This window comes from Dipodomys ordii, unplaced genomic scaffold (genome assembly GCF_000151885.1).
Source record: "Dipodomys ordii isolate 6190 unplaced genomic scaffold, Dord_2.0 Scaffold26, whole genome shotgun sequence".
Lineage (NCBI taxonomy): Eukaryota > Metazoa > Chordata > Mammalia > Rodentia > Heteromyidae > Dipodomys > Dipodomys ordii.
The window spans coordinates 4,933,715-4,947,364 of NW_012267242.1; the positions used below are offsets into that span (position 1 = coordinate 4,933,715).

A 13,650-nucleotide genomic window follows, 5' to 3' on the forward strand; every position below is an offset into this window, starting at 1 on the left:
ACAGTATCCTCCTAAACTTCTTTCCTGTCATGCTTTTTCCCTCCCAATTTTCTTATTTCTACTTTTTTGGTATAGCTTAAAATCATCCCTCAGTCACAATGCCTGCTCAAGTATTTATACATATTTTCCATTCTCATCTTACTTTTTCATGATATATTACTTCTGGATAATTACTACAGACTAAGGCTGATTTAAGCCTAAAATATTTTATGCTAGCTTGCATTCTGCTCTGCAGATCCACCCATCCACTCATTTATCAAGAAAACATTTATTAATCTATTAACAAATATATTGATAGCTAACACGTTGCAGGGCATCTTCTGGTGCCTGGGAATGCAATGCAAACTAAAATGATTCCTGCCCTCATAAAACTTATGCTCTAGATGGAAAAGTGAAATATACCACTTAGTTAGTTATACGTTAGTTATATAATACTTTAACGATGACAAGTGCCCATGGAAGCACAATGCAGACAAAAAGTAAGGAGCTGACCTATGCCATTTCCAGTAGGGAGAGGGAAAAGGGACATTTAAGAAGGACTATTGACATAGACATCTGGGACTTGGGAAGGTGGCTCAGTGGTAGAGCGCTTGCTTTGCATGCATGAGGCCCTAGGTTCAATTCCTCAGCAGCACATAAGCAGAAAAAGCCAGAAATGGCCCTGTGGCTCAAGTGGTAGAGCACTATCTTTGAGCTGAAGAGCTGAAGGACAGCGCCCAGGCCCAGAGTTCAGGCCCCACACCAACAAAAAGAAAAAAAAAAAGGACATCAGCAGAAAAGGAAGTCAGCTTTACACATAGCAACTTACACATTGGTGGAATAGTCAATGGAGGAAGGTCTCTCTATGACACAAGTGTAACTCACATATTTAAGAAATAAGAACAGTCTGAGTAATGTAAAGAGAACAAGAGACTAAGAGCAAGAAATCAAGCCAGAGAAACACTGAAATCAGAAAGTGGCAGTCATGTAGATTGTTGCAGAACTGGTGGCTGCCATTCTGGTGAAATAGTAAAATATAGCATTTTGAGTTGTATTCCTATTGAATAGGACAGCTCTCCTTGATGTTTTAAGAACAAAATGGAGGGCCAACATAGAAACTGATACAATGACCCAGACTAGAATAGCCACCAAGACTTGGATTGGGATGTATGTAATAGAGAAGAAATCAAAATCTCTCAATGGATTTGAGAATAGCACTAACAGTATTTTCCTGACACAAAGATACTGAATGGGAGAAAAATAGAATTGACATGGATGGCTCCAACTGTTTTGCTTCATAGTATCAGAAAAAAATGAAATTGTCCTCACTTGAGATGGGAGAGACAAAGGGAAAGGTGGATTGTGGTCTAAAAGTATTTTTTTTCAGCAAATCACTACAGTTTCAAAAAAAAACAACTAAGCTTAATTTGGACATGTAAACATCCAAATGGAAATTTTTAACAACCTGCATTTTAGTAACTAAATTATATTTGGAAATCAAATTACTAAAGTCATGCTATTTTAAGCTATAATACTGGAGATGGCTCTTTAAAAGAATTTGAGTATGTTTAGACTTACTTAGCAACTCAGCCTAGTCTTACTGCCTGGGATACCAATAGTAATAAGTCACATAAATGCAAAGGAAGAGCAACCCTATCTATAATAAGCAATAGTTAGTAATTACCAGGCAAACCAGGAGATGAAGGAATCTCAGATGTTTAGTGAAGAAAGTAAACCAAAGAAGTGATCAACTCATGACGCTGATTAGTCAAATATGACAGGAACTTGAAAGGAGCTATGAGACTTATGATGTGAAGGTCAGTAGAAATTTAACAAACACACTTTTAAGACAATGATGACCAAAAATCTGACTGTAGCCAGTGGAATTGGAAAAGAAGAACTTAAGACTCGTATTGGTGAAAATCGTTTGAGAGCATTTATTTTTTTTTCTGAAAGAGAAGAAACAAGGAAATGAAACTGGCTAATAGAGAAAATCGAGATCAAGAAAAGTCTTTTTATAAGGGAAAAATAATCTTGTCTTTAAACACTGGGTAGATATATAAAATATGATTCAGTTCTAAGTCTTGTCAATAAGTGGATGTCAGGAAAGCCAGAGGAAACAACCAAAGTTAAAAGGCCAGAGATAAAAATAGGACTTACAAAAATTACCAGAAAAAAAATCAGAGGAAGGAAGTCACAATAAGGTTAATTCCCTTTTACTAAAATAATCTTTACAGGCAATTAAAGAGTATCTTCCTTTCTTAGAGAGACAGAAAGTAGCCATAGCTGAGAGAATCTAGAAGGTTGCAAAGATATACATAGACTGTGTCAAATAAAGAATATCAGTTAACGTAATAAGAGTCTGATTTCTACACCTGATTTAATTGAAAAGTTGCAAGAGCGCCTTGTTGTTATCAGCCTAACAACCAAAATAAGTCAGGTAATACAAGCAACTATTTTTTAAAGCCCATCAGAGACTTAAATTAAATTGAGAGCAAGGGCTGTTCTTCTACCTAAGAGAGTGGTACTAAATAGAAGAATCAATAAAGAAGCAAAAGGTATCCATATATAGAGTGGGAGGCCAGGTTAGAATTCCAAAGGACTTGACCACACAATGAGTTTGTAAGTATTTTGATCTTATTCACAGATACTCCCAACCAGAACTAAATATTAATAAACTATAGTAAAGCCCACATATATATTCAACTTCAACTTCATTGAGTACTGTTTCTTTCCTCTTCTCACCTCATTCTATATGACCAATGAGCCATTAGTGCCTTTATCCTGAAGGTAATCATAATTTGCTTCCATTCCTTGCATTTTTATATAAAATTTTTGTCATGTAATGTAAGCATTTTAACACATGAGGAAAAGCAAGCAAGTATGGCCCATTAAAAAGAGAGGAGTCGATAGAAAGGGATAGAGGTATAATACAGATGATAACCTGGTATATCTATGGTAAAAATGAGTTTTTAAAAAACTTGTGAAAGAAGGAGAAAAATATGAATATATGTGATTAGATGATGAATCTCAGTAAATAGATGACATCTGCAAAAGGAATCACATAGAAATAGTGTAAATGAAAAGTATGATTTGGAAATAAATGATGTTCTAGATGGTTTTTACAGAAGCCTAGATGCAATAGTAAAAATCATCTATGAATTCAAGAAAGGTCAATAAATACTATCTAAACAGAAATACTAAGAGATTCCACCTCACCCCAGTTAGAATGGCTATACTCAAGAAATCTAGTAACAACAGATGCTGGAGGGGATGTGGCCAAAAGGGAACTCTACTGCATTGTTGGTGGGAGTGCAAACTTGTTCAACTACTCTGAAAAGCAGTATGGAGGTCCCTCAAAAGACTACACATAGAGCTCCCCTATGATCCAGAAATCCCACTTTTGGGCATTTACCATAATGAAAACAAACAAGGCCATACTAAAGCTACCAGCACAATCATGTTTATCGCAGCATTATTCACCATAGTTAAGGTATGGAACCAACCCAGATGCCGCTCAGTAGATGAATGGATCAAGAAAATGTGGTATGTGTGTGTGTGTGTGTGTGTGTGTGTGTGTGTGTATGTCTCTCTCTCTCTCTTTCTCTCTCTCTCCATATATATATATATATATATATATGAATTCTAAGCCTCCATCAGAAAAAATGACATTACCCCATTTGTTAGGAAATGGAAAGACTTGGAAACAAGCAGGCCCAAAGAAACATAGGTCCTATTGTTCCCCTTATTTTCAATAATTAGTATATAGCTAGGACAAGCAGAAAAGGTCAAAAGCTATGTACATATGACCATATAACCTGATGCTAAGCGAAATGAACCCCAAGATAGGAACACAAGAGGTTTTATCTTTGTTGCTGTTGTTTTTAATGCACTTTTAATGTACTGTGTGAATTTTTTGTTTCTTGCATATGTTCTTCTCCCACAGTATAGCCCCTATTTTCACTGTTTTTGATTCCGGTGCCCTGCATCTTGTATATACATTTTTCTGATTTGGGGAGGGGAAGGGAAATAACAAAATGCTTAACTAGGGATGCAGGCTGACCCACTGTACCAATGAGATGTACAAGACACTGTTGAAAATGAATTTTACAACTTCTGGTGGGGGGATGAGGGAGGAATTGAGTAGGTGGGAAGGAAAGGGATGGTAGGGGAAAAACAAAGGAGGGGGTAAAAATGTTCTATAGGATATATACTCATTACCTTACTCATGTAACTGTAACCCCTCTGTACAGTATCTTTACAATAAATATATATTTAAAAAGACTAAGTGAAAAAATGAGTACTGAAAACAAACTATAAAACTAAAATCATATGGACAAAATTCAGTTCTATAACATATATATTTAATATCTTTGGATTAAAACAAAGAAAATGGAGAAGTAATATTTAGAGAGGCAGGCAGGCAAGCAGGATGGAAAGTAGGATGGAAGGAAGAGTGGAAGGAAAGAACAAAGAAAGGAAGGAAGGAAGGAAGGAAGAGGGAAGGAAGGAGAGAAGGAGGGAGGGAGGAAGAAGGAAAGGAAGGAGGGAATGAGGGAGGGAGGGAAGTACAGAGGGAATGAAGGAGGAAAAGAAAAAGAAAGAAAGAAAAAAGGAAAGAAAGGAAGGAAGGAAGGAAAGAAGGTAAGAAGGAAGGAAAGAAGGTAATAAGGAAGGAAGGAGTGAAGGGAAGTAGGAAGGAAGAAAGAAAAGTAAACAAACAAGGAGGGAAGGAGAGAAGATGTTGATCATTTATGACACTGTCTGCTTATGTAGTCCAGATGTGTCTCAATTTTACAATTCTCCTGCCTCAAGCTCCACTGGTATTTACCATTATACCAGCTTGACACAGTTATTAAATCACCAACAAACAACCATGTATTTGAGTGAAACTCTAGGAGAATAAACACAATAAAAAGGATCCCTAGATGTATCCTATTCAATCTGAAAACGATAAAAAGGAAATCTGAAAAGCAGCAGAAGGTAAACAGCATATAGTATACATAGGAATGATGATACGAATGATGGTTGACTTCTCACCAGAAACAATGAAGATAAGAAGACAATGAAATACTTAAAGTTTTAAAAGATTGATAACCATGATCAATGTGGAGATGTGCACTCAATGAAAATATCCATCAAAAGTAAAGATAAATTTAAAAAATATTTGTAGAAGAGCTGAGAGAATGTGAAGTGCTGACTGCAGGACAAGGAATAGAAAAATAAATTCTTCAGATAAAAATAGCTAACCACGGGTAGAAGTCAGGGCTTTTTGTGAGGATTACCCAGATATCCCATCTTAAAAATCTATAGAGATTTTACTAAATTGAGATGTTTCCCTTTACCATTTAACTTTAAACCAAAACACAAAATATGGCTTATGACTATTGTTTAAAAATACTTATTTTTCACAAAGTCAATAAACTTAAGTAATACCTAATTTAATAATATTTATGACAGCAATATTTAATTGGATAGCTAACATGAATCAAGCATACATTATTTATAAGCTTTGCAATCATCCTGAAAATGTATGTACATAAAACACAGTTTACAAATGAGGAAACAAATTAGGAAATTGAATTGAGAAGTCAAAGCATTTGCCAAAGTCACTTGGCTCTTAGGAAGCAGAGCTAGGATTTTAAACTTAAATCTGTCTGATTCTATATCTCATGCCTTACTTCTCAGGTATTGATTATTATAGTCATATTTCAAACACAAAGTGAAAAACAAAAGGACTGGTTATATGACTTAAGAGGTAGACTACTTGGCTAGTATATAGGAGTCTTGGATTCAATCCCTAGTATATAGAATATAGAGAGTATATATAGATATGCTACTAGTATATAGTATATATAGTATATACTTAGTAGATATGCTTTATATAGTATACATACACTATATACAGAGGGAGAATTTATACACAGAAATTTTATAAATGTATTATATAAGTTTTACTTATCCTAATTATTCCTTATTTTAGATCTACTGTAAATATTTAATACATATTTTAGTTGTCTAATATAATTTTGTAATTATGTCTTGAAATTTGTTCTTCATATATATTTTTACTTTGACAGTTTTCTAGGTTAGCCCAAACTCTTAGCAACATTTATTTGATCTCTCTTATATTTCTGATCAAACTAAAAAATGATAAGCATTATGAGAATTTTGTATTCCCAGTTTATTAGTCAGATGTTTCCATACATTTCTTCTATTTTTTTGACATGGTATCAGGCTTACAGAAGCCTTTAATATGTTGATATTATAGAAATAGTTTCATTTTCTTTTCATGATTCTACAGTTTCAAATATTAATTCATCCTATTTTATTTAGTTTGGTTATGAGACATACATTTAACATCCTCTATTTTCATAACAGAACTAATTGTCCTGAGAGTACTGATAGATAATCCTTATGCAATGATCTGAAACAAATTTTGTCCTCATCCAGACTTTATATATATGTATATATACATATTCTTCCATTCCATTTGTCTATCTTCATTAACCAATTTCTGTACTTTTCTACTTTTTATTAATTTCCAAAACATTTCTTAGAAAATAAAATGAAGCACAATCTAAGATGAACTGCAAAGAAATTTGTCTTTATATACCTAGTTGAGTTTCAAAAGGTAGATCAGTAAGACACTGATAGAAACTAAAAATTGCATTCCAATTCCAGAATCAAGCACAAGCACATTAATTATGATGCACACATCTCAGAAAACAGAGAAGGAAAAGTAAGTTAGAGGCAGCTTTACATATTTGTCCTTTTCATCCCTGGGTAAGCTTCATGGGACCAACCATCTGAAGAAAATGCAGTGCACTTGAACATAGAATGCGAAATCTGCCATCTTTAATAGGAAGCAAAGGCTCTGTATTAACTTGTTTCAGAAATAGCTCTAAAATGCCTGTTCACTTGGTTCTGGAGTCTTAAATCCAAATTGGGAGGCCTAAGAATAGGCCACAGTTACTCCTCAGAGTGATTCTTTGGAGCTGTGTGACAGCCATTAGAACTCCAAAGGACCACACTGAAATAATTTTACACCTGGGCGAAAATATTGTAAGGGCAGTCTTGTCTTTCAGTTGTCAATATGGTCTAAGGTTCTTTTAGGTGTAAAATCTGGTTTGATGAGAACAAGTTATCTCATTAGGATGTATAGATGAGGGTCCAGTGAAAAGCAGTCTACTCATCTTCTGTGTAACTTCTTAAACAAGTCCTGCAGGAGCTGTGTTACTGGAATACTGTTTTTTTCTTAAGCATTACACTAACCAGAGGTAAAACTCAGAAAATCCGTAGTAGCCAGCAGTCATGTGGAAAGCCATTATTTCCTGGATGTAGAAAAGAAGAACCAAGTTCAAGCTATCGGTTCTTCAACTGATAGGCTTGTGTCAGAGGCACTGACTGTTCAACCTGGCATTGCATGAGAACACCTTTAATTTAGCTCACGGGAATCTCTTGCACAATTACCCCTTCTGAATGGAACCATCTCAGCTCTGGTCAAAATGGAGGAAGACAGTGATTTAATTTTCCTGTTTTATTTTTAAAGCACGAAGAGAAAGAAAATGATTTATAATAAGTCTTCAGGAACATTCTGTACCTATCTCTTTTCTGATTAGAGAGGTGGCATGGAGCCTGGCTCATTAGGCAGAAGTAATGAGCCGGTCTATGTGCCATCTCTAATTAGAGAAAAGATACAGTAGATACAACCATACGTAGAAGTTGATAAAGATAAAAATTATTTTAGAATATCCTTTCCCCCCATAGCTGTTCAATTTCCAGAATATAGAAGAGGAACATTTAATAAAAATTAAATAGTACTTGAAATCAAGTACTTTTCAAGTGATATGTTTTCTAATCACAAGTGAAAAAACTCATTCCCAGACAGCTTTAAAATAAATATAATCTCCAGATCGTAATGCCTTTGGCGGCATTAATTCAACATTTGGCATACTGAAGTAGAAAAGAAACACATCATTTGAACCCTGCATCACAAAGTGGAAAAATTTACAGCAGTATCAAATACTTAGTGTAATACTTAGCAGTATCAAATATTTAGTGTAATAAAGTACTGCTAAAAGTACTAGATGAGATTAAATATTGAAATAAAGCTCAAGATTTAATGCTTTAGAATTTTTGCTGGCAGAATAATTTATAAAATTTTTCAGCACACAAATAACTGAAAAACAAGTTTTTAAATACTTGGATACCTTAAATTATTGCTTCCCTACATGTTTAGCTGGACCTAAAAGCATATTCAAATTAAAGTAACAAAGTCATTGATAATGATTTCCAGCTTTTCAAACCCATACAAAAATCATATGGAATGATTATCTTTATCTGATTGCTATGCAAATAAGAAAACAGACTCTGAAAGGAATTACTAATAATTGCCAATTTTGTTTTAGTTTGATTTGGTTCGTTTTTTGAGACAGGATCTCATTACATGATACCATCTGGCTTCAAGGTAAATCTGTGTAGTCCAGGTTAGCCTCAATCACATGCTCGTTGCAACACAGTGCTGGAATCATAGGCACGAACCACCATGTCCAGTTCTAGTACCACTCACAGCACATTTCATATTGAGCAAGCAAGATATCCTAAATATACCTGAGTTTATCATAATACCTTTAAGTATTATATATTAAAATAATATTAGGTTAAAAACCAGAGATTTAAAGAGAGAAAGTATTTGGATCAAAGGAACATAACTAGATGGTATTGAGCCCCAACTTTGTTTGCTACCAGAGCTTGGAAATTTAACCACTTTTAAAATGCATGTTGAATACCAAATATACATATTCTATTAAACCTGACATGGGTTTACCTCTCTACGTAGATGAAAAGTCTGAAAATTTTAATTTTAAAATAATAAAAAAACAGATATCACTATGACAACATAAAATCCATGTCCATTTTGTGAATACCTTGAAACCTTTGAAACTTTTCAGTGACTATTCTGCACCAATAATATGATTATAGAACTTTTGAAAGAATCATGAATTTAGAAAAATAATTGATCTTATTTTATGTGATAGAAACAAAATTAGAAAATAAAGTTGAAACATAATAAGTATCTGGACATTTTTGCATAAAGGATTTTACAGGTTGCACATTTCTGCAATCCCAGTGATTCAGGAAGCAAAGGAAGAAGGGTTGCAATCTGCGAGGTTGACCCAGGCAAAACCATGGTACTGTATCTAAAAAACACAAAAAGCAAAATGACTGGTAGTGTGGCTCAAATGGTAAAGAACATGCCACTCCAGTCAAGGTCCTGAGTTCAAGTTCCAAAATCAGTCTACAAAAAAAAAGACACCCAGTATAATTCCCAAGAATAAATTAAACAATAAGGCAAACTCCAGAACAATGAAAGAACCAAACACTGATGAGGACATGGAACAACAGAAACTCTAATTCATGACTGGTGGTAATGAAAGATGTTCTAGCCACTTTGAAATCAAAAAACTGTTGGCTAGACTAAGAAAAGAGAGATGCCTTAAATAAAATCAGAGATTAAAGTGGAGATATTACAACTAACATCACAGAAATGTAATAAAAACTTGATTTAATATAAAAGGACAAATATAAATATAAATCAGTATCTTACTATAAGCAAATGTATGCCAAAAAATGATCATCTAGAAGAAATGGACAAATTCCTAGACATACTAAACCAAGATTAAATAATAAATAAATAGTAAATATAAGCAGATCAATAAGAAATGACAACTTGAATCAGTGATAAAATAATATCCCATCCAAGAAAATCTTCTAACTGGCAAAATATCACATATGAATTCTGTTAAACATTTAAAGAACTAATACCAAACCCATTGACTTATTTCAGTAGAAGCAGAAAACATTTCTTTCAAACACATTTTATTCACCAACATTTTGCTGATACCATAACCAGATAAAGACACAACCACAATCACAACTCAATTCAATTTGATGAGGCAAGATGCAAAAATCTTCATTCAACACAAAACTAACAAATTGAATACAACAGTACCCTAACAAGATCATTCACCATAATCAAGTTGGATTTATCAAGAAGATTCAAGGATAGTTCAATATATGCATATTAACAAATGTGATACACTACATCAGAACAGAATGAAAGAAAAAAGCCACCTGGTCATTGAGATGTTAATAGAAGAAAGACACTAAGTTAAACTCAACATCCCTTCATTATTCAAATGTTGAACACATTAGGCATATAAGAAACTTCCTTCTGCATACTAAGGTCATTCCGAACAAGCTAAGAGCTAACATCATGCTACAGGAAAGATCTGACAGGTATCTCTAATATCAGAGACAAGACAAGGTCCCCGCTTCCCTCACTTTATTCAACACACTCTGGGAAGGTCTCATAAGGAAATAATGCAAAGAAAACATAAAAGGACATACAGATAGGGAAAGAACTGAAAAGGTTCCTGTTTACAGATGATCTTATAAATAGGAACAACCCCAACAAAGAACCTTCCAAATGCTATGAGTACTAAGAAATGAATTCAATCAAGTGGCAAAGTACAAAGTCAACATTAAAATCCAGTAGCACTGCCACATGCTAGCAGTGAATTATCTTAAATACAAACAAAGAATGTATGCTCATTTATAATAGCTACAAAAATACTTTGAAAATTTAGTGAAAATAAAAGGTTAAAATATATCTGCACTATTACAAAGCTTTGATTTAAAAAACTGAAGAGGAGTCAGAAAAGTGGATTGGAAAAAGCAATATTGATAAAATGCCCATATTTTTAGTGATTTACAAGTTCAATACAGTCCCTACCAAAACATCTAGTGTATTCTTCACATAAATTATCATCATCATCATCATTACTATCATCATCATCATTATCATCACTATCATCATCATATTTGTATTTGGGTATTCAAGGGACTCATTAAAATACTAAAGATCTCCTGCAAATTAATAAGTAGACAAGCCAGGTAAAAATTGATGAAAAACACTTGAAAAAGAACTTCATACAAGCCATATCTATGTCATAAATATGCATATTGGAAGATTTTTGCATCATTAATCATCAGGAAATGAACCTGAATGGCAGACAACTATAACACAGTAAAGTGTTAAAAGAGCAAGAATTGTCCAGTGTTCCTGTTCAGGACATTCTTTTGGATAAACTAATTTAGAGATATTTTCAAAGACTAAGGACCTTACTCACTGCCTGTTGGCACAATAATTCATGAACACACAGAATTAATCTAACATGCAAAAGCTCTACTTTAACAATGTCCCAACGTTAAAATCTAAACAGGGAAAATATGTAGTCCCAATTTTTCTATACATTTCAAATTGTTCGGAATACAGAAATCTTTCATTTTAATGTGTCCTTAATGTAGGAGGTTTAATAGTGGCCCCCAAAAATAGTGCACTAGGGATGTGTAACTGTTACCTTTCTAGGAAAACAGGGGTTTGTTTAGAGAAACAATGAAGGATCATGAGATGGGTTATCCTAACTCTGCTCAGAAGAAAACAAGGAAAATGATCTAGAGGTCACATGAAAAGAGAGTGGTACACCTCATGGGTGGCACCTTTGGCAGGGTCTGCCCACGAGTTTGTTTGTGTGCTTTATCCAGGAGTAGAAAAGTAAAAACTCATTGTACAAATTGAAAAGTAAAGAAATGGCACTTGCAAACACGTGAACATTAACACTGTAGTAGATAGATCTTAAGTTGCTAATAGTTGAGAGAGAATTAATGATTATGCTCTGTCTGTTTGCAACTGATTTTCAGCAGAAGCCCTTTTGCTGTAGATACATTTTTAAATAAAGAGATTTGATATTTTTAAAGCAAATTAAATCATAGAGCAAAAGACGGGGGTAACTCAGCAGCCAGTCAAGCACAAGTAAAGTTCACCAGGTAGAGGAAGGAGGCATGAAGAGGATATCCCCTCAGACTTTCTGGCAGATGTCAGCACTGACTGATGCTTATTTCAGAAATTTAGCCTCCTGAATAATGAAAGAATACATTTCTCTTATATTCAGCTGCAAACCAGATGGTGGTAATATGTTTCAGCAGCCCTAAGAAATAAATACACCTTAACATTTTTAGCACTCTTTGTTTGATTTTTCTCTTGACTTACAAACAAATAGCCTTCTAAATCTTACCATTTGAACTCTGTCCTATTTGTACAGTACTGGAAGCAAAGTCTTCAACTGGACCACGCAGAGTTCTCACATCATAAGCTTTACTATCTTCCTCCAAACCATTGAAGAAGAAGCTGATTTTTGTCTGATGCACCTATAAGAAATGATCACCATGACTATTTTTAATGCATACATTTTTTTAGTATAATAACCCCATACTAGCAGTCTTTTTCAAGTTATTTTCCTATCTCTCTACTTTCTTCAGGTGGGAAGACTGGAAACGATTTATTTCAATAGCAAAGTGATAGCCCAGCATGATTACAAGACTACATATAAATCTACAGTGTGCTTCTGTGCTGGGTCAATATATCCCAAGGGACTCGCTGCTATGCATAGTTTGCCCTATCACTAGCTTACTGCATTTGTAAGGTTGTTGGGGATTTTTTTTTTTGAGAATATGGTGTTCTCTCAATGCCAAATGAATTTGGAGACAAGGTAGCATACAATAGAGAAAAATATTCAAGACCAGATATACCAGAAATGTATGTCAAAATAACTTACTAGAACAATATAGTCTTCCTAAATATTTACTAAGTTATTGGTATCCAGATGGCAAGTCTTAGATATATTGAATAACAAAATGACAAAAATGTGTCAGTCACATTGTAAGCTAATCAATCAAGCCACACTAACCACAACTTAAGGATTGGCACATTTTTTTCATAAATGAATGGAAAGAAATTTTTTTCTTTGCAAAGTAAATAATTAGTTTTTTTGTGAGCCAGATAGCCCTTGACACAATTGTTCATCTGAATGTATCAACAGAAAAGTAGTCATAGACAATATATAAATAACTCTGGATATAGTCCAATAACAATTAGTTAACAAAAGACCCAACAGATATGATCATAGAATTTTGCTGTGTGATACAATTCCTGTGGAATCAATTCAATCAACCTTTTGTGCAGAGTATCTCATAGACTGTCTCTCCACAACATTTTTGAGGAGAATGTACAATTAGAAAAGTATCCCTCTCTTTTGACATCAACTTTACTCTGTTCACATGGTCTTTCTGTTCAAGTGCTTCTGACTTAAATATGAAGAGAATCACTATCATTCAAATTAGCAAATCAACCCAAAGGGCAGATAAAAACTGGAGGAGGGAAGGACTGAAAGAATAAAGAGGTGTAACAATGTCTTGCAATTCAGTGGTTGGAGTTAATACTAATTAAAATTGTATCTGCATTCAAAATATCATTCTTCTGTGGACTTTGAGTAATAACAAGTCAACATAGACTCATCAGTATAAAAATGTACCTCTTTGGTGTGGGGTTCTGCTATGGGAAAGGGTGTGGCTATATGAAGGCAGGGGATATAGGGGAAACATCTTTACCATCCCACACAGATCTGCAGTGAGCCTACATCTGGCCAATAAAGTATATTTTTAATGTTCTTCTGTTAAAAAGGGCTTGCAAGAATTAGCGATGATATACATTTATCCTTTGATATCTTCAAATCATTATGAGAATTATTCCCACGGGGACTCCATTCA

General features: G+C 34.1%; 1 protein-coding gene across 1 annotated transcript in view; it reads right to left on the bottom strand.

Annotated features, from left to right (window-relative positions):
* The window catches only part of Ush2a (Usher syndrome 2A (autosomal recessive, mild)), a 640,567-nt gene that overhangs the window by 593,077 nt on the left and 33,840 nt on the right, over positions 1 to 13,650 (bottom strand). The window contains exon 3 of the mRNA XM_013015154.1: positions 12,120 to 12,252. Coding sequence (XP_012870608.1) covers positions 12,120 to 12,252 — 133 coding nt within the window. The remainder of the gene's footprint in view (positions 1 to 12,119; positions 12,253 to 13,650) is intronic.